The sequence below is a fragment of the Dryobates pubescens genome, chromosome 27 (assembly GCF_014839835.1).
Source record: "Dryobates pubescens isolate bDryPub1 chromosome 27, bDryPub1.pri, whole genome shotgun sequence".
Taxonomy (NCBI): domain Eukaryota; kingdom Metazoa; phylum Chordata; class Aves; order Piciformes; family Picidae; genus Dryobates; species Dryobates pubescens.
The window spans coordinates 12,225,875-12,251,966 of NC_071638.1; the positions used below are offsets into that span (position 1 = coordinate 12,225,875).

The window sequence follows — 26,092 nt, forward strand, 5'->3', positions numbered from 1 at the left end:
CCTAAAACCACCATGGTCAGTTTTAAGGATGAGCTTCAGCAAAGGGAGCTGAGATTGTACTCAAGCAAACCTTTCTGGGGACTTGGCATTGGTTCTTCAAAATGATGGTCAGCTTCAGGTGGAGCAGACAAATGATTTTTGCATCTGGGTCAGGCCAACCTCAGGCACAAATCCAGGCCAGGTGCAGAGTGGGCTGAGAGCAGCTCTGAAGAAAGAGACTTGGAAGTGCTGGTTGCTGAGAAGCTCCCCATGAGCCAGCAGTGTCCTCAAGCAGCCCAGAAGGCAGCTGTGTGCTGGGCTGCAGCCAGAGGAGTGTGGGCAGCAGGGGAAGAGAGGGGCTGCTGCCCCTTGACTTTGCTCTACTCACACCCCACCTCCAATCCTGCCTCCAGGTCTGGTGTCCCCAGCAGCACACAGAGCTGTTGGAGTGAGTCCAGAGGAGGCCACAAAGATGATGCAAGGGCTGGAGCACCTCTGCTGTGAAGACAGACTGAGGGAGCTGGGGTTGTTCAGCCTGGAGAAGAAAAGACACTGAGGGCACCTTAGAGCTGCCTTGCAGTACCTGAAGGGATCCTCTAGGAAGGCTGCAGAGGGAATTTCCCTGAGGGTGTCTAGACACAGGACAAGGAGGAATGGTTTGAAACTGAGGGAGAGCAGGGTTAGACTGGATCTTAGGAAGAAGTTCTTCAATACTAGATGGTGAGATTATGGAACAGGCTACCCATGGAGACTGTGGCTGCCTCCTGCCTGGGGGTGTTGAAGGTCAGGTTGTATGAGGCCTTGAGCAGCCAAGTCTAGTTGAGAAGGGTCCCTAGGCACGTTAGGGAGGTTGGAGTAGATGATCTCCGAGATCCCTTCTAATCTGAGCCCTTCTAGGCTTCTAGGATTCTGTGTGTGATAGACCATATCTAGCTTTCTAAGTGGTTAGAAACCTGAAGTGAGTACATTTGCTCAACCTTAGTTTCACCAGGTAGTGCAGTAAATGTTTTCTTGTGTGAGTTTTTAGTCTGATTTTCATAGTGTTGTTTAAAAGGCAAGCTGGGTAAATGACTGCAGGTGGTGAGAAAGTAAGGAGTAGGGATTTCTTTCTTGCATTTGAGTTGTTTGGATTAGTTATGCATGAATACTTTATATGACCATACTGCAGCTGAATGCTTAGATCTGGATGCTGAAGTGTTTGATATCCTTAGTAGCAACAAATGCAGCTGTACTGATTGTCTGCTGTGACAGGATTAATTGATTCTATAATTACAGAAAAACCTTATGAACATGCCTGGCTTCCATTTACTCTGTCACATGCTTCACATTATTGAAGGATGCACAGACATGTAATTAGAGGATCCCCTTCCTGATATTAATTAATGCAGAAGGGGAACAATTGAGTAGTGTGTACATGTGCTTCTGACACAAGGTGCTTCAGGACAGAGGATCCCAAAGCTGATCTTACTCCATTCTGGACTAGCAGGAGCACTTGGAATAATGTTTTCAACCAGAGTTGCTGAAAGGTGCTGTTTCTTGCAAGATTGTGAAAGTGACTTAGATGTTTTTAATGTTTTAAATTGGCTGCAAATGAAGCAGTGGCCGCTTCGGCATCCCTCCAAAGCTCACCATACAGAGAGGCTTCATCTAGCACCGCCAACAATTACTTCTTAAGGAAGAAAGTTGTCAGCAGACACCAAAATCCTTTTTTCATCACCAAAATTGCTTTAGTTGTTGCTCCTTCAGTTTTCCAGTCCTGATATTTATATCTCTGTAAGGTCCAACAGATGGACAGAATGTGGCTTCTGGGTGCATTTATTTTCCTAAAGCTTCCCTGCCTCACTGCTATCCTCACACCTACATCACTCCCTGGCAAGCCCTTTCCCCTCATGGTTTGAGGAGACAATTGCAACACTCCCTGCATTTAGATTGCACAAATTTTTCACCTTAGCTCAGGCTTCCCTGAGGCCTGAACTGCTCTATCTTCCAGAGACTCCAAACTGATAAACCACTTTCAGTAGGGGAGTGATGGTTGTCCTTCATTACATTGAAATTTAGTGACATAGACTAGAAAGGGAAATGAGAATGAATTAGAATAGCCAATGAGTACCTCTGGCCCTGATCAGATGCCCAGCATTTCTACCATTAACCAGCTCTGACTGAAAATACCTTCTGCAGTGCAAGCTGATCTAGTTTAGTTATTGTGATTGTGACTTCTAACCTAAAAAAACAGCAAAGCTTTTGTATGTCTCAATTCAAAACTATGCACTGTTATTTATCTTCTTGTCTTCAATAAGCTTGTTCTCAGCAAATAAAGAAGAAGCTGACAGCCCTCCTGCTTTGTCTGGTCGCAGGGCAGTTTCACTTCCCAGATCTGATTCCTCCAATGGGACTGTCTCAAAGGAAATTTACTTCTGGCATTCTGTTCTACACCCCTCCACCCTTCTAAGGGTGTTGTTGAAACATGCAGCTTGTTTGTCGTGATTGTCCACTCTACCAACAACAGCAAACAGCCAGTAAATTAATAGCTAATTAATTTTCCATCTCAGAGGCCATCTGTTGATTTGCATAAAGTAGCATCATAGTCAATATGCATTTCAGGAGCTTTGAAGGGAATGATATGGATAGAAAATGTCCCAACAGGATACATTTAGAATGAGGAAAATAGATGTAGAAGGAGGAAAAATATATTTTGGACTAGGAAAATGGATTTGGAAGGGGAGGGAGAATAGAGTTGGAAGGAGAAAAAAAGCACAGATTTTTTTTTCTCTAAACACATTTGACTTGTTCTGCAGCGGAATGTCCTCCCATTTGAGGCTCTGAAGTGAGATTCTCTACTAGGTATCTAGACCAGCTTGTACTGAGAGTACAGCTTCAGGTTCATTATTCCCAGGCTTCCAGCACAGTGTTTGTATGATGGTTGTGTTTTTGCCTCCTCCTTGTAGGTGCCACTGAACTGCTGCTCCTAGCCCGCCGGACAGACTTGAGGCGGATTTCCTTAGACACCCCTGATTTCACCGACATCGTTCTGCCCCTGGAGGACATCCGTCACGCCATCGCCATCGACTTCGACCCTCTGGAGGGGTACATCTACTGGACTGATGATGAGGTCAGGGCCATCCGGCGCTCCTTCATCGACGGCTCCGGCAGTCAGTTTGTCGTCACCGCACAGATCGCGCATCCCGACGGCATCGCCGTCGACTGGGTGGCCCGGAACCTCTACTGGACTGACACTGGCACGGACCGCATCGAGGTCACAAGGCTTAACGGCACCATGAGGAAAATCCTCATTTCGGAAGACCTGGAAGAACCCAGAGCTATTGTGCTGGATCCCATGCTTGGGTGAGGAGCTGTTCATGAGCATTTTTAATGTATTGGTAATGAAATGAACTTAGAATCAGAGAATGAATCACAGACTCATAGAATTGTTAGGGTTGGAAGGGACCTCGAGGGTCATCCAGTTCCAGCCCCCCTGCCATGGGCAGGGATATCTCACACTACATCAGGTTGCTCACAGCCACATCCAGCCTGGCCTTAAAAACCTCCAGGGATGAGGCTTCCACCACCTCCCTGGGCAACCTGTGCCAGTCTCTCACCACCCTCATGCTGAAGAGCTTCTTCGTAACATCCAATCGAAATCTACCCATTTCTAGTTTTGTTCCATTCTCCCTAGTCCTGTCATTACCTGCTACCTTAAAATGTTCCTCCCCAGCTTTCTTATAGGCCCCCTTCAGATACTGTAAGGCCAGAATAAGGTCTCCTTAGAGCCTTCTCTTCTCCAGGCTGAACAGCCCCAACTCCCTTAGTCTGTCCTCATGGTAGAGGAGCTTCAGCCCTCTGATTATCCTCATGGCCCTTCTCTGGACACGTTCCAGCACCTTCAGATCCTTCTTGGTAACAAGGGCTTCAGAACTGGATGCAGTACTCCAGGTGTAGTCTCACCAGCATGGAGTGGAGGGGGAGAATCACGTCCCTTGACCTGCTGGGTATACTTCTCTTGATGCATGCTTTTGCCTACCTACATGCAGATGATGGGATGCAAAGATGAGCTTCTGAGCCTGGGATTCTTTGAAAGTCCAGACTCTGAGACACAGGAACTACCTCTCTAGCTTGACCACGTGGGTGGTCATTTTATGTCTTTGTGTTTTATTCTTCCATTTTAACATCATTTGGGGAACTGTGTGGATCTGTTTGTTTATTGTAGCTAATAGCACTGGTTATCGTGGCTTGCTGAGCAGACTGATAGAGGAGCTTTGTGTAGAGGGACAGCGTGTTTGCATGTCAGTGCTTTCTGAATGGTTTGAGTGGACTTAATTCATAGAATCACAGAATGCTTTGGGTTGGAAGGGACCTCCAAAGGTCTTCTAGTCCCATCCCCACCCTGCAGTAAGCAGGGACATCCTCAACTAGATCAGGCTGCCCAGAGTTCTGTCAGGCCTCACCCTGAGTATCTCCAGGAATGGGACCTCAACCACCATTGCACTAATTAGCTAAGGATGTCTTAGAAATGTGCTTTTCTGCAGTACGGTCTTGGTCAACAGTAGTTCAGAAGAGGCTGTGTGAATATTGAAAGTCTGCATTGATAAGAGTTCTTAAGGTTGTGTTTCTTTGCAGGTACATGTACTGGACTGACTGGGGAGAAATCCCAAAGATCGAGAGGGCAGCCTTAGATGGCTCAGACAGAACTGTGCTGGTGAACACCTCGCTTGGCTGGCCCAATGGACTGGCCTTGGATTATGCAGAAAGCAAGATATACTGGGGAGACGCCAAAACAGACAAAATAGAGGTTTGTAATTGCATCTGCAGTTTGAATTCCATGGAGCTATAGAACGTAGCTACTCTTTTTCTGGGTGTTTTCAAACGCTGATCTAGCCCAAAAGGGCAATGGGATAATGGTTAAGTTGTGCTTTAAGAAGCCATTCTGTTTCTTTGTCTTTGGGCGAGACACTCACTACTCATTTTTCTGTGTGTGAAATGGAAATTATATCCTTGTAGTAGTTCCATCTTTTTAAGAATCCATGATAAGAGTTTCTTAGGTTATCACAGGGGTGGGGGGAAAAGCTTTTGACTGGGGATGATGTGTATAGGTTAAAAAAATTTCATCTTTCATTCCTTGCACTGCTCAGCTGGGAGGCAAATAGAACATATTTTAAGGAACTAAATCTCATTTCACAAAGCATTATTTGTGTTTCCACAAATCCTCTAATCTTTGCATCTTCCTTTCTATTAGAGTTCCAGTGAGGAGATAAGTGTTCCTTTTTCTGCTATATTTTGCTGATTTTTTTAATTGGGGGGGGTGAGGGGAGGGAGGTGCTGTTTTCCTTTTCTCTCCCATTGAAGATGCTGTGGTTAGTTTGTTAGATGACTTCTCTGGAACAAATTTAACATGTGTTAACTCTGTCAGTCCTTGGAAAAAATACTGTTAGTAGTAAACTGAACAAATACTGAAGGCAGAAGTTTATCTGGAAGGTGGAGAATTGGCCACTATCAGGGGCATGGGGACACTATCTACCTTCACTGTATCCTCATAGTTTTCCATTCCTTTTGATGAATTCTGCCTTTCCTTAGTCATTCCTTAGTCTTGCACTTAACATGTTAGGCACAATGTCTTCTCTAGCCTTAGGAAGTTGTTTTGTTTATAACTGAAAATAAGCCCAAGTCATAGGCTTGTGCTGGGAGGTCACATAACTGCTTGTTCTCCTTCACAGTCAAAGTAACTCCAGTCCTGCAAGGTGAGTTTCTTTGAAGCACTCTCATGGGGCAACCTCAGGGAGCAGTTTTCTTGGTCCTGAAAACAAGATTTTTAGTCTATAATATATTCACCTAATATTATACTAGCTCTGAGAAAAGAGGGGGAAAGAGTCTTAGCTGTGCTTAGAGATTTATTTGTAACAGATTGAGCACTTTGGCCCTGATACACCTCTGCTGTGAGGACAGGCTGAGGGAGTTGGGGTTGTTCAGCCTGCAGAAGAGAAGACTAAAGGGGGACCCTAGAGCTGCCTTCCAATCCCTGAAGGGATCTTACAGGAAGGCTGCAGAGGGACTTTTCATAAGGGTGTGTACCAATGGTATGAGGAGGAATGGTTTGAAGCTGAGGGAGAGCAGGGTTAAACTGGATCTTAGGAAGAAGTTCTTCAGCACAAGGATGGTGAGACTCTGGCATAGACTGCCCAGGCAGGTTGTGGATGCCTCCTGATGAGGCCTTGAGCAGCTGAGTCTAGTGGAGAGGTGTCCCTGCCCATGGTGGGGAGGTTGGAGGAGATAAGCTCTGAGGTCCCTTCCAACCTGAGCCATTCTATGTTACTGTCCTGCACTTGAATGTATTTTGCAAAAGGAAAGTTTGTTGTTCTCCACTCTCATGCTTGCCAAAACAGGGACATTTGTCATGTGCTTGAGTCTTGCTTAGACCCTGGTGCCATATCTGTTAATAATGGTCCTGTTCAATGCTGGATCACTTTGTGGTTAGAAATTTTCATCTAGATCAGGCATGAGCTCACTGCTGTGGTTCTGTCAGCCCGGAGAGAACACATGACACAGTGTTTATGCCAATGTTACAGTGTCTGTGGCAGGACAGAAGATCTGATCTGGCACAAAGTCTGCTGGGAACATTTCCATTTCATGGTTTTTAAACCAATCAGAGCCAACAGTGCAAGTTTGCTCCAGGTTGACATATAGAATCTATGCAGGCCATCAGAGAATTTGGATCATTTTAAGGTTTCAGAATTACTTGTCAGTTTTTTCCTATGAGGCTTCAAATGTTAGAATCATAGAATTGTCAGGGTTGGAAAGGACCTCAAGGATCATCTAGTTCCACCCTCACACCTCACACTACATCAGCTGTGATTTTACTGCTGCTGCTTTGTATTAAAAGTTAACATTTGTTGACTCTCATCAGTGTCCAGAAAACCTTGGGGAAAAAAAATCTGGTGAAAACCTTTAATATAGGTTAACATAGATTAAATTCTCCCACAAGTTTTCTTTTGGTGTTTTGGATTTTAAGTTTCACTGGGGGCTGGTTGTTGCTTGGGGTTGGTTGTTTGGGGGTTTTTTGGTTGTTTTTTTTAATTGCAAATAATTTTAATTTAGGGATGTGAGACAGAGACCTATAAAAATCAAGAAAATGATGTATAAGGTGACCAGGGCTTCCTGCCCACACATTTTTATGACAGAAGAAATTGGCATTTATAAATAATACTGGCAGGTGATGGGTGCAGAACAAACAAAAGCAGATGGTTCTTCAAACAGTATGCACTGAGTTGTGGAAGTGGTTGTGGATGTTAAAAGTTTCCATGTGTTACTGGGAAGGCTGCATATGTCTGTGGAAGGGAATTCCAGGGCAGTTCACTAGAAAATAGAGCTGCCTTCTGAACCACAAATCACTGAACTGGAAGCTATTATAGAATGAAAACCTTGAAAAGCTTCAGTATGTATTTGCTTTGCAAAGCTGGTACCCTGGTTCCAGGGGTCAATACTGGGACCAGTGGTGTTTAACATCTTTTGTCAGTGTTGTGGATACTGGGATGGAGGCACCCTCAGCAAGTTCGCAGATGACACCATGCTGTGTGGCCCAGTTGAGATGCTGGAGGGAAGGGATCCATCCTGGACAGGCCAGAGAGGTGGGGCCAAGCCAACCTCCCAAAGTTCAACAAGGTCCTGCAGCTGCGTCAGGGCAATCCCAAGCACAGATACAGGCTGGGTGAGGAGTAGCTTGAGAGCAGCCTGGAGGAGAAGGACTTGTGGATGTCAGTTGGTGACAAACATGAGCCAGCAGTGGTCACTGGCAGCCCAGAAGGCAGCTGTGTGCTGGGCTGCATCCAAAGCAAGGAGAGCAGCAGGTCAGGGAGGGGATTCTGCCCCTCTGTTCTGCTGAGACCCCACCTGCAGCACTGTCTCCAGTTCGGGTGTCCCCAGAATGTTCATAGAATCACAGAATGTTAGGAGTTGGAAGGGACCTCCAGAGATCATCCACTCTAACCTCCCTACCAGAGCAGGAGCACCCAGTGCTGGTCACACAGGAACATACCCAGAGAAAGTCTCAAGAGGAGACTTCACAACCTCCCTGGGCAGCCTGATTCAAGGCTCTGGCACCCTCACTATAGGAAGGACATGGAACTGTTGGAGTGGGTCCAGAGGAGGGCATAAAGATAATCAGAGGGTTGGAGAACCTCTCCTATGTGGACAGTCTGAGAGAGTGGGGGTTGTTCAGCCTAGAGAAGACAAGGCTCCAGGAGGACCTTAGAGCAGCCTTCCAGTACCTGAAGGGGGCCTACAAGAAGGCTGGAGAGGGACCATTTCCAAAATCCTGCAGCAATGAGAGGGAATGGATTGAAGTTTGAGGAGGGCAGGTTTAGACTGGAGATTAGGAAGAAAGTATTTCCAGTGAGGGTGATGAGACACTGGCACAGGTTGCCCCGGGGGGGTTGTGGATGCCCCTTCCCTGGAAGTGTTCAAGTCCAGGCTGGATGAGGTCTTGAGCAACCTGGCTAGAGGAAGGTGTCCCTGCCCATGGCAGTGGGGTGGAACTAGATGATCTTTAAAGTCCTTTCCAACCCCAACCATTTTATGAATCTATGGACTGTGCTGTTCTGCAATGGTACACTGTGATTAGCCTCCAAGATGGCATACTGGGATGCATGAACCATTGTATTGAAACTATAGAGCATCTCTTTTTTCCTGTGGTGAGGCCATTTTGTTTCTTGAAGCTTTGGGGAGTCTTTATTCTGTTAGCTTCTTGCAATAGCTTTAGGAAAAACTTCATATTCTTCTTTAGATGTAATAGATCTGCTTGCTAACTGCACTTCAGAGGGGCAGGAACAGGTTAAAAATCCATGGCCTCTGATAGTGATCAGATTGAGTTCAGTACAGCTTCTGTAATTAATAAAGCGTGGAAAGGCTGTGTAGGGTGAAGAGGGAGTGTTCAAGTGAATGGGTCAGTCTGAAATGGATTTATTTTCCCCCTCTACTGTGCTTAGTAACACAGATGTAGTGGTGAGTTTCTTCACTGATGAATCTTGGTGGCCTTTCTGTAGTCTAAGAGACTGATTTTGTTATGGTAAGCTACAGAAATCTCAGCCTGCAATGACACATCTAAATCTGGGATAGCTAAAACATTGCTAACATTTCAAGTCTGCCTTTTTCCTCCCACTGCCTTTCTCTCCTGTGGCAACCATGAATCCTGAGGAGATCTGTAACACTTTTCTTGCTCTTCCCATACTTTTTTTTTTTTTAATAACAGTTTAATAGAGGATGCTTTGACCTTCAGTAAATGCTTTAAGCTTACATTTGGAGAATGGGCACTGGAGGAGATGCAACAAAGGGGGTATTTGAAACTTGGAATTGGACTTGAAGGCATAAAGTGTATGAGTGGTCCCTGCTTTGCTTGTATGTGCTGGTGTATATTTGGAAGTGGGTCTAAAAGCAGGAGAAGGGTGTTTGTGTACTTGCAGTCAGTTGGCTGTAGGTAGTTTTTCACGTAGGATGTCACACATGTTGTACTTTTCTCCCTCTCTTGTTTTTGTTTCAGTCTGTAGAATTCCTCAGACGCATGATTTAATTGTTGCGGTGCTACCAAAATGAGCATTTCCTGCAAGCTCTGTTTCTGCCTTGTTTGTGCTACACACGAGGGGGGTTTTATTTATTTATTTTACACACTGATTCATGCTATGCTGTTCTGGAGCCCCCAGACGATAATAAAGCATCAGCAGGGGTTAATGGAGACTGGTAGGGGGTACAGCAGGGAGCTTTTGTTCCCATTTTATCTGGCAGCCTGCAGCAGGCAGAAGCAGGCTGTGGCTCAACAGCTTCCTCATTTATCTCGGTCAGGTTTCACTGCTGATAAACTTCTATTGAAATGGATGGCTGCTATTGTGCTTACCAGTAGGGAAGATTTCTCATTGACTTGCTACAGGTTTAAAGCATTTTCCTGCCGAGCTATGAGGTTAAAAATGTATGATCTGCTCTGTTGAATTGGTCTTATGTTTCCCTGCTCAAGTGAATATTTGCCTTCTGAGCACGTCCACTACCTGTGTTAAGGCACAGGTTGGATTAAAACTGGTCAGCAGAGCCCATATTGATGAAGCAATTAGAAATGGCTGCCAGTATGTGTGGCTGGGTGCATTAAGAGGAAATAATGATGGTATGGCTGATTTGTCACTAATTTTCAGGCTTTACTTCATTTCTCTTTATTCGTCTGCTTTCCTGTTCTCCATTCGCAGAGCCAGAGGTGGCACAGATGGACACCTACTAGTGGTGGCTGTAGAGAAAGGACTGTCTGCCTCCTCTGCAGATCCAACCATTAGCTACCTTCAAGCGTTTCTGCATTCCCAAATCTATTAGCTGTGCCTCGCATTACTGTCTCTAATCCTCGTTATTAATATGGAAAGTCTTAGAGCCTGCTGGTTGTCAGCATAAGTCCCCACAAGTATTCAGAGCCCAGCCTCGAAGGACAGCAGAACACAAATGCTAAGACTTTTTGTGAGCGCAGAAATCTTGAACAGAGAAGACCTCTTTGTCTTTGACCTAGGAGGTAATAGCTTGGCATCTAAAGAATGCTCTAATTCATATTCTAATCCTGAAATTGCAGGGCTACATTTTCCTCTGATGACAGCTCCCTCAATTTTACCCCCACCCTAATAAGGAAATTTTGTTTTCTAAGCATCCTCCATTTATTCTCAGAGAAATTTTGTCTGATAGAGTTAATCTTTGTACTGTGAAATGCTGGTGACTTCTAAGCCTCCATTACTGATCCTACCCCATCCACCCTACTTTGAAGCAGAGGTTTGAAAATTGAGAAACAGAAAGCACTGAAATCCTGGCTGTTGACCACAGCTGCTTTTATATGTTTGCATGAAGCTTTTGCAGGTAAGGGAAATAAGGTGGTTGAAACAAATACCTGAAGGTGCTTTACCGTTTATTTTGGCAACGTGCTTTATTCAGTTGATTTGGATAGTTGTGGTGCTTGGGAGCTTCATTCACTGAAGAACAGCAACTGTGTGCTTCAGAGGGTGGGGACAGATCCATCTTCCCTGTCCCAGTTTCAGAAACTGAAAGCTTATTTTGTCAGGGCATTTCCACCATTTCCTAACACCTGCTGGGCCTACATTGACAAATAGTGGAGAGCTGTGAAATAAGTAGGTGGCCATTTAACAATAGTAGTAAGGGGCTGTTTAAGAAGAAGAAAAATGAGTTTCTACTTTGTATCATTTCCATTTGGGAGATTACTTTTGAACTTCCTGAACTTGTTCAGCCTGGAGAAGAGAAGGCTCCAGGGGGACCTAATAGTTGCCTTCAGTACCTGAAGGGGACCTACTAGAAGGATGCAGAGGGACTGTTTTCAAAGACTTGCAGTGACAGGATGAGGGGCAATGGTTTCAAATGAGGGAAGAGCAGATTTAGATTGGATGTGAGGGTGGTGGAACACTGCAAGAGGTTGCCCAAGGAGGAAGTTGAGGCCCCATCCCTGGAGATACTCAAGGTGAGGCTGGACAAGGCTCTGAGCAACCTGATCTAGTGAAGGATGTCCTGCTGACTGCAGGGGGGTTAGACTGGGTGACTTCTGGAGGTTCCTTCCAAATCAAACCATTCTATGATTCTGAATGAACTTAGGGGAGAATTAAATTTCATGATGCAAACCCAAGATAGGAAAACTCTCTTACAAAGCAAATGAATGACAGCCACACACCACATACTAGTAAGCTCTCCTGACTATGGAAGAGGAGGGTACAGGAATTTTATGTGCCTGCTATCTGTGGCCCTCAAAAGCTGAGCTGAGACCCCTGGCATTATAAGCTTGTTGTTGTTGTTAATATTATTATTGTTATTAACTTTATTCATTATTATTTTCATTCCTTTTGCTGGTGCTGCACTTAGGCCTGTGGCTTTTGCAGCTGTTCATAGTATTGTGGTGTAAAAGTAACAATGAAGACACATTTAAAATACCCATGGCAGTTTCAACTCAACAACATTAAAGAGTCAACTTTGTATTATTTTTTTATAAATTGAGGAGATCTAAATGTGGTAAATTTGGTTATTGAGACACCCATTACAAAGCACTTGTGCTGACAAGTTCTCAGAGAAGTCCTGAGAGGGCTGCTCTCAGTAGGCTGTCAGTGGGACAGGGAGGAGGTTCCCAGCACCTCACAAGAGAATGAGGATACTGAGGGTAGGTTTTGGGTAGATCCAGTCAGTTCTGTGGTCCAAAAGTAACTTGACTGTGATCTGGGTGCCTAGCATGGTATTTTTCTAAGTTAGATTACTGCCTTAAAAATGATGTGATATTGCAGAAGACTTTGACTTTCAATTTTAAAATGCTTCTTGTGCTGTACATTTGCATTTTCCTTGAAATCTGAGAGCAATTTTCATCTGATGAGGTTACAGATACCTTCAGCTCAGTAAGTTGCCCTTATACAAAATGTTAAGAAATCAGTACTCTGCAATGTGTCTTGCTTTACCTTAAAGTGAATGTGTAGAATATGAGTCCTCCTCTCAAAGCACCAATTTTTTCCTGTTAATGTTAAGGGGAGCCTGGGGTGGCCATGGCAGAGGCTGATACACATCCTTGAGACACATTTGAGCAGAATGTTGCACTGTCTTATAGAACCTTTTTGCATATTATGGTTAGTAGTAAAAATTTAGAATCATAGAATTGTTAGGGTTGGAAGGGACCTCAAGGATCATCTAGTTCCAACTCCTCTGCCATGGGAAGGCATACTTCACACTACATGAGGTTGCTCAGAGCCACATCCAGCCTGGCCTTAAAAACCTCCAGGGATGAGGCTTCCACCACCTCCCTGGGCACCTGTTCCAGTGTCTCACCACCCTCATGCTGAAGAACTTCTTCCTAACATCCAATTTGAATCTACCCATTTCTAGGTTTTTTTCCATTCCCCCCCAGTTCTATCACTACCTGACACCCTAAAAAGTCCCTCCCCAGCTTTCTTTTAGGCCCCCTTCAGACACTGTAAGGCCAGAATAAGGTGTCCTCAGAGCCTTCTCTCTCCAGACTGAACAGCCCCAACTCTCTCATAGGAGAGGTGCTCCAGCCCTCTGATCATCCTCATGGCCCTTGTCTGGACATGTTCCAGCACCTCCAGATCCTTGTTGTAACAAGGAGCTCCAGAACTGGGAACAGTGCTCCGGGTGGGGTCTCACCAGAGTGGAGTAGAGAGGGAGAATCACCTCCCTCACCCTGCTGGCCAACTTCTCTTGATGCAGCCCAGGATGTGATTGGCTTTCTGGGCTCCAAGTGCACACTGGTGGCTCCTGTTGAGCTCCTCATCCACCAGCACCCCCAAGTCCTTTTCATCAGGGCTGTTCTCAAGCCAGTCTCTGCCCAACCTATATTGGTGCTTGGGATTGCCCCAACCCAGATGCTTCTCTCTGCTTACATCCATGTAGCCTGACTGAAAGCTTCCATGTTGGAAATTCAGAGGTGTTTCTTAGAAGCTTTGCTAGCAGACAAGCAGTCCTGTTTTGCTAGTGAAGGCACTGTAAACCTTACAGCTCCCAGTGGCCCAGCATGAAGCTGATTGAAGTATAGCATTTGGACCTCACTAATGTGCCATGCAGGCTTCCTAGGTTTTTCCCACTGGAGCTGGGAAATTGTACTTTATTTTATGCTCTTGTCTCATCTAAAAAGTTACAAGCCTCTGCTGGCAATGGGTAACAGTTACCTCAGGGAAAGCACAAAAATCCCTCAAACTTGAACAATTGGAGCTGTCACCTGACCTCACTGAGTCTGACATACTTGAAAGAATATCTGAAGGTAAGCTGGGGAATGCATTTCTGATTCAGCTGAGTGCTGTTTGTCAATCTGCTATTATCTCCTTGCTCTCTGGCTTGTTTCTTATCTCCCAAGTTTCATTAGATTACTGTACAGAATAAAATTGTACCGACCTTGTACCTGGGCTTCTTCAGAAGCATTCACATGACCTTGTGATCCCTCTCAGTGACAGCTTTGCTCACACAGGCTTTTTATTGCACTCTGAGATTTTGTAGTCCTAAGCTAAAGCGATTTTTGTACCATTCATGATGTTGTGACTTTGCTAAGATCTGTGAGAGAAGGAAGATAAGAAAGTTAATGCCTTTTATGAGGCAGGTAAACACATATGGTGGAAAACCAAGCTTTTGGACATTCAGAGATCTTGGAATGATTTGGTGAGGGAGTAGTTGAATCAACTTCATAGTTTCATGACATCAAAAGTAGAAAGTATCGGAGAGCCCTCCCCTAGCTTTGCCCTGAGTCACTCATTGGACTGAACCGCTTGGACGTGTCAAAACAGCAGAAAACTTCCTATGCTCTTTCCTTCTACACAAAAAGTCAGGTGTAGTTCCATAGGAAGGAGTCTGGAAAGCAGCAGGTTAGATAGAGAACAATTTAAAAAGTATAAATTCCTGGGGCAAGATACTGGAAGGATACTTTGGGAAGGAAGAGAAACATGCTCTGACTGTTGCCACTCAATATAAATGGGCCATAAAATAGAACAGAATCCTAGAATGGCTCAGGTTGGAGGGGACCTCAGAGCTCATCTCCTAACCTCCCTGCCATGGGCAAGGACACCTCTCAACTACACTCAGCTGCTCAAGGCCTCATCCAACCTGGCCTTCAACATCCCCAGGCAGGAGGCAGCCACAGCCTGTTCTTGGCAGCCTATTCCAGAGTCTGACCACCCTCCTGCTGAAGAACTTCTTCCTAAGGATCCAGTCTAACCCTGCTCTTCCTCAGCTTCCAACTATTCCCCCCGTCCTATCTCTAGACACCCTCAGGAAAATTCCTTATGCCGCCTTTCTGGAGGATCCCTTCAGGTACAGGATGGGAGCTCTAAGGTCACCCTGGAGTCTTCTCCAGGCTTGAACAACCTCAGCTCCCTCAGCCTGTTCTCATAGCAGAGGTGCTCCAGCCCATGGATCATCTTTGTGGCCTCCTGGATTCTCTCCAGCAGCTCTGTGTCCTCCTATGCTGGGGACACCAGACCTGGAGGCAGGGTCTCATCAGAGCAGAGTCAAGGGGCAGAATCACATCTTTATGTACCTGTTTTAACACTGAATCTTCGCAGAGGAATTCCTTTTCTCCTGTGAAAACCTCTCTTCCGTCCTGTTCATTGTTTCAGCTCATCTTTTGTGTTCTTTCCAAATGCAGGGGGTTTTTGAATTGCATGAGATTGCCTAGGAGCTGTCATATCTGATTGTCACAGTGGTTATAAACTCATTCGCCTGCCTGCTTGTTGGTTCACCTGACCTGAGCCTTGAAGCCATTGCAAATGCAAGCAGTTGTTTCTAAACTTGCTGAGAACACAGTTTGCTGTTGGCAGTGATTGATCAGCAAACTAGGAAACTTGTCTTATGGGGAAAGAAATGAGCTTATAACAGTGTCTGGAGCTTAGTAGAAAAGGCTATTTATGAAGTTAATCTCTTTTCTGTTTTCACATATTTATCTTCAGTTCAGCCCTATTAGGAGTATTATCCATGCTCAGGATAAATAGATAGTGATTTTTTTTTAATTTAAAAAAAAAAAAATGATTACAGCTCCAAAGGAAATTGAGGGTGCTGGGGAACTGTTAAATTAGAAATTGGTAATGGCTATTAGAAAACAATTAACAGTAAGAAATGGTGGAGATGGCTGGCGGCGTTTGGTCTCTGAAGCGAATACAAAGGGTTCCAGGTATTCCTGCTGCTGATTTGTCAGGATTTCACTGCAGTGGAGTTAATTTTATTCTGTGGTGTTTGGTGGTGTGTTTTCTTTTTTTTTTTTTTTTTTTTTTCATGGAACTCCTCATTTTTTTCCCAGTAAAGGTGGTGTTTGTGGCTGTACCACAGCCGTTGTAGTTTGTATTCTCACTGTGGTTTGCGGTGTTCAGAATGGCCTCAGAATGTGGAACCCGCGCCACGTTGTGGCTAGAAGCAGCTGAAATGGCTGGTGACACTTCCTCAGAGCAGCAGAAAGTGGGGTTCTTGTGGGGGGGTCTAACTCTGGTGAGCTGGGAAGGGGAGTGAATGTTCTTTCTGCATAAAGCTGGCTGGGTCAGGGATGTCACCTGAATTTCTATGAGTGAAAATGTGGTGCTGAAATACTTTGATTAGTGATTGTTTCTTTTTCCTTGTGCTTTTTATTATCATTCCTGTTGATAAAGATGTTCAGGGCAGTGTTGGGAGGACGGAGCCAGGCTCTGCTCAGGGATATCCAAGGACAGGACAAGGGGCAATGGGGACAAGCTGGAGCAGAGGAGGTGCCACAGGAACAGGAACCCTCCCTGTGAGGGTGCCAGAGCCCTGGAGCAGGCTGCCCAGAGAGGTTGTGGAGTCTCCTTGTCTGGAGACTTTCAGAACCCTCGTGGATGTGTTCCTGTGTGACCTGCCCTGGGTGATCCTGCTCTGGCAGTGGGGTTGGACTGGGTGATCTTTCAAGGTCCCCTCCACCCCCTGACATTCTGTGATCCTGTGGTAAGGGGAAACTTCTTTGCACAGCTTCTGTTTTGAGGTTTACCAAAATTCATCTTGCAGTGTACCAATTCCAACTAAATCTCTTTCCCACGCTTAAGCACTCCCTTAAATCCAGAAGTTTTTTCACTTCATGAGTACTAGGCAAGAAGTAGCATCTAAAACTATCGCTTTGCAGCAGTGCTGCTATAGTGGTTATTACTGTGTGGTTGTAGTTGATTCATTTTGCAACAGCCATCCATCCATTCTGTGTATCTTTTTGGTCTGCTTAGCAAGCACTAATTGGCATGTATTAATTAGCTGCAAGCAAATGGCTTATCTCTGCAGTTCGAGGGGGAGGGGAAAACAAGGCACCACAGAGCTGTAAGATGACTTAGGGTTAGGAAAGCAGTGGTAAACAAAAAGGCATGACCAGTTTTGCTTGGTAGTGGTAATGGTTTCATGAAGCGGCGATGCATTTCAGGGCTACAACTGACAGTTTATCTTACAGATGTCAGATCTTGGTCCCTGGTTCTAAAGTTAGCCATTAGTGTGCTGTTTAACAACCTCATTTATCAAAACAGAGCGTAGGAGGCATGCTGCTAGGAATTGAGAGAGCCAGCAGATGCTGAGATTTTCTGAAGTAGAATAAATGAAATAGCCAGGCTTGTTTTCAGAAGGAAGGCCAGAAATTAGGCAATTATGCTGGGCTCTGAGCCCAGCTAAACAATCTGTGATACCAAAAGCTGTGTTTTGATTTGTTTATCAGTGGAAGGACGTAAGTTAGAGCTTTAGGATGTACTGCGCTCACCTTTCTAAAGTATCTTAGTGAGAATGCAGGGGATACAAATGTGTGGGCACTAGTGCATTTGTAGAGGTGTGCCATGGGCGCCCCTTGACTGGAAGTGTTTTGGTAAGCTGCTTCCACAGAGTGATTAGGAGTTGTTTTTAAAGAAAGCAAATACGGAGTTGATTCCTAGGAGCCCCTTATGTTTTTCTGTAGGAAACATTCTCATGAGTATCCGGTTGCCATTCTAACAGAGAATCATAGAATGGCTTGGGTTGGAAGGGACCCCCAAAGGTCATCCAGTCCAACCCTACTGCATCTTCCACCAGAGCAGGTTGCTCAGAGCCTTGTCTGGTTTCACCTTGAGTATCTCCAGGGTCGAGGCCTCAACTACCTCCCTAGGCAACCTGCTGCAGTGTTCCAGCACCCTCCTGGTGCAGAACTTGTTCCTTACATCCAATCTAAATCTGCTTTTCTCTCCTTTCAAACCATTGCCACTGAGCCTGTCCCTGAAGGCCTTTGCAAACAGTCCCTCTGCAGCCTTCTTTCTTGTAGCCCCTTTCAGGTTCTGGAATACCATTTCTTAGGTCTCCCTGGAGCCTTCTCTTCTAGGCATACCGAGAGTAAGCATTGCAATGTCAGGAAGTTTAGACAGGGAGTAGTTCTAAAGAGAAATTTAATTACTGTGAATATTACAACACTTTCTTCCACTTTTTGAAGTGAACTTAAAAATATTTTGTTAACTTACACATATCCTGTATACTGAGAAAGGTGTGGGTTTCAGTTCTGTTGCTCTATTTCTTTCTTCCCTTCCCATCTGTGCTTGGGTAGGCAAAAGGTAGGAGTTGCTCCAAACTAGCCTTCTGACCACAAAACATCATCCATTTAGCCAGAGTTGCAAAAGCTGGAGATTGTCATTGCACAAGTGTGAGTCATGGGAAGAATGGGAATCAGAATGGTTGGGGTTGGAAGGGATCTCTAGAGATCAAGCCCAACCCCATCCGTACTTGTCTATTGCTCTCTTAATTTCACACAGCAAGAGAGAGATTTGGAAACAGTGAAGCGATTTTTGTAAGCCACTCTTTTTCCAGTCCTTAATTTGTAACATCTTTGGTAGCAGGAAGGTTGTTTTACTGCTTCAGGATGCTGCTGTGAATGCTGTGAATCACGTTGGTCTGCAGGTTTTGTCCTTCCTGTTGGTTTGGTGGTTTTGGTGGTTGTTTTGCTGGGTGTTTGTTTGTCTCAGTGCTAGTCTACCTGCTGGAAACTGAAACTGTAAACTTAAACCAGCAGAGATCTTTCTGAACTTGTCTGTTAAATTACAGTGCTGAATCATTTTTAGGCTCTCTTAAAGCATGGGACTGTCTTCACTGGTGTCGGTGTGGTAGTGTCTGTAATAATACTTGGCATGGATAAGGTCCTTGCTCACTTGGAACGTGCATCCATGTGTTTAATCCTTTCAGTGTCTCTTGAAGGAGGTTAGGAGTGTAAATTCAGGTGTTTTGACCAAAAGCATGCAGTACAAAAAATAATGAACTTCAGTTTTTGAAGAATGTAAAACTGGTTCTTTATTCAGACTTGGGAATATAAACACGTTCCATAGATATTCTTGACCATCTTGGAATCGATGTGAGGCCTTCTGTTGCTGCTATCTGTAACCTGGTGCCATGGTCCAGCCGATGTGGTGGTGTTAGGTCATAGGCTGGACTTGATGATCTCAGAGGTCTATTCCAGCCTCAATAATTCTGTGATTCTGGGCAAAGCTCACTTGGGGAGAGTCTGTGGTCTACCAGCTGCTGAGCTAGGACAGCTTGGCATTGCAAGCTTGGCTTCATTTGTGCAAAACAGTGTCTGCCACTTAAAACCAAGAGACACCAGTTAGAAATGAGAGAGAGGCAACATCTAATGTGCACACATAATGTTAGTTCTGAAAGCAAATATGAGGAGTATTGTGTCATAATTCTCACTGTGATCTGCTTCTGCCTTATGCAGAAGGGATCCTCCATAGCCTTTTCAGGAAGTACCTGTGGAAAGTACCTAATAGCAGCCTTCCAGTACCCAAAGGGGGACTACAGAAAGGACGCAGATTGTTTACAAAGGCCTGCAGTGACAGGATGAAGGGCAATGGCTTCAAACTAGTGAAGGGCAGATTAAGATTGGATATCAGAAAGAAGTTCTTCACTTTGAGGGTGGTGGAACACTGGAACAGGTTGCCCAGGGAGGTGGTTGAGGCCACTTCCCTGGAGATATTCAAGGTGAGGCTCAACAAGGCCCTGGGCAGCCTGATCTAGTTGCAGATGTCCCTGCTGACTGCACAGAGGTCAGACTGGGTGACTTTCGGAGGTCCCTTCCCGCCTGGAGCAATCTGTGATTCTATGAAATAGTCTGTTTTTCTGTTAGGCCGCTGGGTAACTTTAGTAGCTAAGGAGATTGTTCTTTAATCTGAAATCTAACTGGAGAACCTGGTTCATGGATAAACAGTGACAGAATTATTCTGTATATGTAATAAGTTTGTGTTTGTGTGTATCCATAGGTCATGAATGCTGATGGAACTGGGAGGAGAGTTCTGGTGGAGGACAAGCTGCCTCACATCTTTGGATTCACACTGCTGGGGGACTATGTTTATTGGACAGACTGGCAGAGACGCAGCATTGAACGTGTGCATAAGCGCACAGCAGAGAGAGAGATCATCATAGATCAACTGCCTGATCTGATGGGCCTGAAAGCTACAAATGTCCACCAGATCATTGGTGAGTAAGACTGCTAACCAGGCAAGCCAAGTGAAACAGAAAATGTCAGCAGTGCTCTTCTGCAGATACCACTTATCCCAGGGCACATCTTTAGAAATGGGCAGAATCTGATTCTATTGTGTGTGAAGTGCGGGCTGCAGTTGGATGGGATAGGTTGGTCTTTGGTGAGGTGCTTCAGTTCTCTAACTTGGAAGAATATCATTCTGGAAAACAACCAAACACCCCACAAAAGAGGTACTTTGCTGGTTCTTAGAGAACTGGAGAAGAAGCTTATGGTCTGAACAACCCTGAGTCCAGTAAGGGGAGAGGAAGATTGTGGAAAGTGAGAACTTCTCTTTACAGCAGCCAGCTGTTAGATTACCCAGATGTTTATGAAGCTGCAGCTGTAGCAGCTCTTCATCCTATGGTCTGAACATGTGCTCCTGGTATGCAAAAGTTAACAATGAGCCAGTTTTAGTCTGCTCAGTGCTTTTTTCACATGAAAACCATCTTTAAAAGTAACTGAAAGTACTTCCTCTCTAGTAGTGTAGGTAGTGTAAAAAAGGCAGGGTCTAGCTATACATTTGCACTTCTTGGCTTTCCAAACACTGATAGCAGTGCAATCTAGAACTGCAGTACTCACCAGGTTCCCTGAATATCCTGCTGTGTGGACTGGACTTGCAACTTCTTGCTGCTATGTCTGGATTGTGTCCCAGGAAATGAGTCAAATATAGCTGAGGTGCATGTTTGCTTTGCTGCTGCCACATTTACAAGGTACCCTAAGGTACATGTGGTTTAAATGCAGCTCCTTTTCCAACTGTTTCACCAACTGAACTTGGTAATTCTGGAGCTCCCTTAGTGGATGGTACAGCTGGTACAGCTACTAGCATGTGCTGGTACAAAAGGTAGTATTACAAAGAGCTGCTTTACGAGTGTCCTGGGAAAAAGAGAAGGTTGAATGGATATTAAAACAGAGCTGCAAGTTTTTCATCTCTAGGAGCACATTTGGGTATGTAACTGTAAAAGGCGGCAGAACAAATCCTTGCTTATTGCCATTGATGCTTGTGCTGTGAGTTGGGAACATCAGTAGCTGTTGGAGTCCAGATCCCTTCCCTTATAATGGATTTGTTTCATGGAGTCAGGAAAACAAGCAATGGCTTTCCAGCACAGGCACTCCTGTCTGAAGGATTACAGGGGATGAACAAAAGTGAATTGATTCAGACAATAAAAGGTGACAAGCTAGATGGAGTATTCCTGTTGCATGTGAGAGTTGGCTTCCTCTCCTAGCTGAATTCAGTTTGCAGTGATTGCTTTGCTTTTCTTGCCTGCTTAGGTACAAACCCTTGTGCAGAGGATAATGGTGGCTGCAGCCACCTGTGTCTGTACAGGCCCCAAGGCCTTCGCTGTGCCTGCCCCATAGGCTTGGAGCTCATCAGTGACATGAAGACCTGCATTGTCCCAGAAGCTTTCCTGCTCTTCTCTCGGAGAGCAGATATCAGGAGAATCTCTTTAGAAACAAACAACAACAACGTTGCCATTCCGCTCACCGGAGTCAAGGAGGCTTCTGCCCTGGATTTTGATGTGACAGACAATCGGATATACTGGACTGACATTTCACTGAAGGTAGAACTTTATTCCATGTTGGCTCTTAAGTTGTTGCAAGATTCCTGAGCTAGTCAAGACTCGATTGACAAATGTAATTTACCAGAGTCGAGAAATAGGGAGAAGAAATTGCCTGGTGACTCCAGGATGGGCCTGCTGCTGGTCAAGGCCAAGCCCATCAGCAATGTGATGGTGCCTCTGTGATAGCGTTTTTAAGAAGCAGGGGGGAAATGACCCTGCAAGAGCAATTGCAGCCAGAGAGAGGAGTGAGAGGAACAATTCTGGAGACACCCAGATCAGTGAAGGAGGGGGGAGAGGAGGTATTCCAGGTAGTGCAGGTTGTGTTGAAGACCATGGTGAGGCAGGCTGTGCCCCTGCATCCCATGGAGGTTAATGGTGGAGCAAATATCCACCTGCAGGATGCCACTGTGGAGCAGGTGGATGCTCGAAGGAGGCTGAGACTTAAGACTCTCTAGAAAGCCCATGCTGGAGTGGGCTTCTGGCAGGACCTGTGGACATACAGAGAGAGGGGAGCCCACAATGGAGCAAGTTTGTTTGCAGGACTTGTGATCCCTTGGGAGACATGCTGGAGCAGTCTGTTCCTGAAGGATTGCAACCCATGGAAGGGTCACATTCTGGAGCACAAGAGTTTGAGGAGGTCTCCCCCTGAGGAGGAAGGAGTAGCAGACACTGTGTATGATGAACTGTCCACAACTCCCATTCTCTGTCCCCCTTTGCTGCTGGATGAGGGGAGGTAGAGAAAATCAGGGTTGAAGCGAAGTTCAGGGAGAAGGGAGAGCTGGGAAGAAGGTGGTTTAAGATTCAGTTTTATTTCTCATTCTCCTGATCTGATTTGATTGGGAGTAAATTAAATTAATTTTTCCCCAAGTTGAGCCTGCTTTGCTCATGACAGTAATTATTGAGTGATCCCTCCCTGCCCTTGCCTCAATGCACAAGCCTTCTGTCATAGCTGGAAGGGGAATGACGGAGGGCTTTGGTGATCACCTGGCATCCAGCCGGGCTCAACCCATCACATCAGACATACCTACTGTATACATTTTTCACATAAAGGATAACTTTGCAAAAAGTAGTGCTTTTTTGGGGTTGGGTGGTTGGGTTTTTTTGTTTGGTTGGGTTTTGTTTTGGGGGTGGGTTTTTTGGCGGAAAGATGAGAAAAATGCCATATGGCAGGAGAATTTTTGGGGCCACAGGTGTTTTGCCAGATGTGCTTAATGGGGTGAGGTCTTGTCTGGGAACAGCAAGTGAAAATGGATTTTACTCATTCATTAACTTCAGTAGCTACTGCATATGAGACATGAAGAATCACTGGCTTTGGAAAACAGGTCTAGGGTCTGGACTGACAAATTGGAAGAGGTTGAAGGGTAGGTGTTGAAATGTGGTGGCTATGGGAGTGACAGAAGCCTGTATATCGTCTGTCAGCTCTCTGCTCAGTGAGTTTGGTTGTTCCCTTTGTTTTTCCTGGGTTGTAGATGTGGTCAGAATTGGAAGCACCAAAAATGAATTTTTAATAAAATAACGTTTTCTGCAGTTGGGTTGAGACCTGTGCCAGTAATAACCCATGGACCTTTGTAACAGTTCAAAATACAATTTAAGTGAGTTTGAGAGAGGTGGCTTGGCTGAACTCTTTCAGTATGGGATTCATTTGAGCTGTGTTTGAAACGAAATAAAGCAATGATCTGATCAAGGGTGAGAGAGCTGAAGACTGAGATGCAAACTTCCCTGCTGTCTGCTGTCACAAACTGTCATAATTAGCAGGTAGCATGCAAATGGGGAAGTAAACAAGAAATCAATCTTTGGGTTAACTTCTGGTGTGTTACCAGTTGAGGAGAGGAATATTAAGAGCATAAGAATGAAACTCAGGTTTTCCAGAAAGAATTTTGTACCACTCTAATGTTATTCCTTTACTTCCAGGCTTGTTAGGTGTTCACAGTAAATCAGGGAGTGCACAAACTCTGGCATATAATTAAAATGTATTTCTGGCTGTATCTGCTCTCATAGGTAGATCCATGGTGGCAAGAGATAAAAGAAGTCTTTTGAATAAAAGACTAAGAAGAAATTATCCTTAATGGAATTACATTAAACTATCAGTACTGAAGCACTAATGAAATACAAGGACAGGTGGAGAGTCTTGCATCTAGGAAAGAACAACCCCACACATCAGTAGAGGTTGGGGATTGACCTGTAGGAGAGCAGTATAGGGGAAACAGACATAGGGGTCCTCACAGACCGCAGGATGGCCATGAGCCGGTAGTGTGTCTTTGTGGCTAAGAAGGCCAATGTGAAGGGCGTGGGACGTCTCCCTGTGAGGACAGGCTGAGGGAGCTGGGGCTCTTGAGCTTGGAGCAGAGGAGCCTGAGGGGTGCCCTCATTCCTGGTGATAAAGATGTACAGGGCAGTGTAGGGAGGATGGAGCCAGGCTCTGCTCAAGGATGTCCAAGGACAGGACAAGGGGCAGTGGGGGCAAGCTGGAGCAGAGGAGGTGCCACAGGAACAGAAGGGAAAACTTTTTCCCTGTGAGGGTGCCAGAGCCCTGGAGCAGGCTGCCCAGAGAGGTTGTGGAGTCTCCTTCTCTGGAGACATTCCAAACCCTCCTGGATGTGTTCCTGTGTGACCTGCCCTAGCTGATCCTGCTCTGGCAAGGGGGGTTGGACCCCTAACATTCTGTGATTCTGTGAATCAGTCATAGGTTGGTTTCTTCTATTTGCTGTTCTGTCCTGAACTTTTTCTCTAGGGCACTTTAAAGAAGTGTTCTATGCCATAGCATTGATGCTTTTGTCCTGTCCTGGGAGAGCCAAAACCCTTCCCTCCAAAAGTTGGCAATGAGTTATTAAGGTCACTTTGGCATGCAGACTGCTTAATTGACCCAGACTAGTTATCCCCTTTTATTTCCCCAGTGAAACACTGCTGTAATTGACAGAGAATACTTTCACAGAGTACAGTAAATCATTACTTCTGAATAGCAGCATTGTTTGCCTTGCAAATAAGTAGCGTGTTATAAGATCCTCTTTCCTCTGCCATGCCTAAAATCTGAAAGTGTTTAAGAAGCAACAAAGCAAACAAGCAGCCCAGTGACAGACTGCTGAAGGTTCTCATTTGCCTGTGTATCTCTGGATCCCTGCAGACCATCAGCAGAGCGTTCATGAATGGCAGCGCACTGGAACACGTGGTGGAGTTTGGCTTGGATTACCCAGAGGGCATGGCTGTAGACTGGCTGGGAAAGAACTTGTACTGGGCTGACACTGGAACCAACCGCATAGAGGTGTCCAAGCTGGATGGGCAGCACCGCCAGGTGCTGGTGTGGAAAGATCTGGACAGTCCCCGCGCCTTGGCCTTGGACCCTGCCGAGGGGTAAGTTGCTGATTTATGTTCAGAATTTCATGTTCAGAAATTGGGAAAACCATCACTGCTGCAGTTAGGTGTGGAAATCCTGAGAGAGCTGAGCTGAGGAGTACAACCTGGTAATTTAGAGTATGGGGGCTGGAGGAATCCTAGAATGGCTCAGGTTTGAACTGACCTCATCTACTCCAATATCCCTGCCATGGACAGAGACACCTCTCAACTAGACTCAGCTGCTCAAGGCCTCATCCAGCCTGTCCTTCAACCCCCCCCAGGCAGGAGGCATATCCACAGCCTCCCTGGGCAGCCTGTTCCAGAGTCTCACCACCCTCATAGTGAATAACTTCTTCCTAAGAACACACTTCTAATGTCCTGAATAATCACTAAGGGGCAAAAAAAACTCAGAGCAGCTCATTAAAAAGGGATTTATATTTAGTTTTTTAATTAACCAAAGAATCAAAGTAGTTTTAGGCTGATGAAATTCATTAATTAGAAAAGGACTGTAGCAGTGAAAAGAAAATATTTGTCCTTTCAAAAATTCAGTTGGAATCCAATGAAGTACTAAGTAATTTAACTTGAGAGCGGGGGAGTGAAGCTTATTGTCTGAGAATAAGGCAGATGTGTGTCCCTTTGGATGAGGCAGCACTTTCAGTTGGTATGGACAAGGGAAGCAAAGACAGAGGACAGGTGGAAACATCTACACCCACCTCTTCTCAAAATGAAAGGGTTTCTGAGAAGAAACTTCTCAGATTCAAATGTTTAGGACAAGGGGCAATGGATGCAAGCTGGAGCGGAGGAAGTTCCACAGGAAGATAAGGACACATTTTTTCACTGTGAGAGTGCCAGAGGCCTGCAGCAGGCTGCCCAGAGAGGTGGTGGAGCCTGCTTCTCTGGAGACATTCCAAAAGCACCTGGATGTGTTTCTGCCCTAGGTGATGCTGCTCTGGCAGGGCAGTTGGACTGGATGATCTTTCAAGGTCTCTTCCGACCCCTAACCTTCTGTGGTTCTGTGAAATGGAGGTGCCCAACAGCCAACCTTTTGCCTCTTAACTGACATGAACAACTTAATTGAGATTGAAATGCTTTCATGTGGAAATTGCTGGTGGAAATCAAGGTCCAAGTAGAAAAAACAATGTTGGAAGTGTTTGGAGAAAATTGCCTCAATACCTTGCTTGTATTTTGCAAACAACATTTTGTGTGAAGGGACTCAATAACTGCTCAGATT

General features: G+C 45.3%; 1 protein-coding gene across 2 annotated transcripts in view; it reads left to right on the forward strand.

Moving 5' to 3' along the window:
- The window catches only part of LRP6 (LDL receptor related protein 6), a 124,284-nt gene that overhangs the window by 69,301 nt on the left and 28,891 nt on the right, over window positions 1–26,092 (forward strand). For both annotated transcript variants that reach the window (XM_054173811.1, XM_054173812.1), the window contains exons 6-10: window positions 2,925–3,321; window positions 4,594–4,765; window positions 19,713–19,929; window positions 21,242–21,531; window positions 24,653–24,879. In XM_054173811.1, the coding sequence (XP_054029786.1) occupies window positions 2,925–3,321; window positions 4,594–4,765; window positions 19,713–19,929; window positions 21,242–21,531; window positions 24,653–24,879 (1,303 nt within the window). The remainder of the gene's footprint in view (window positions 1–2,924; window positions 3,322–4,593; window positions 4,766–19,712; window positions 19,930–21,241; window positions 21,532–24,652; window positions 24,880–26,092) is intronic.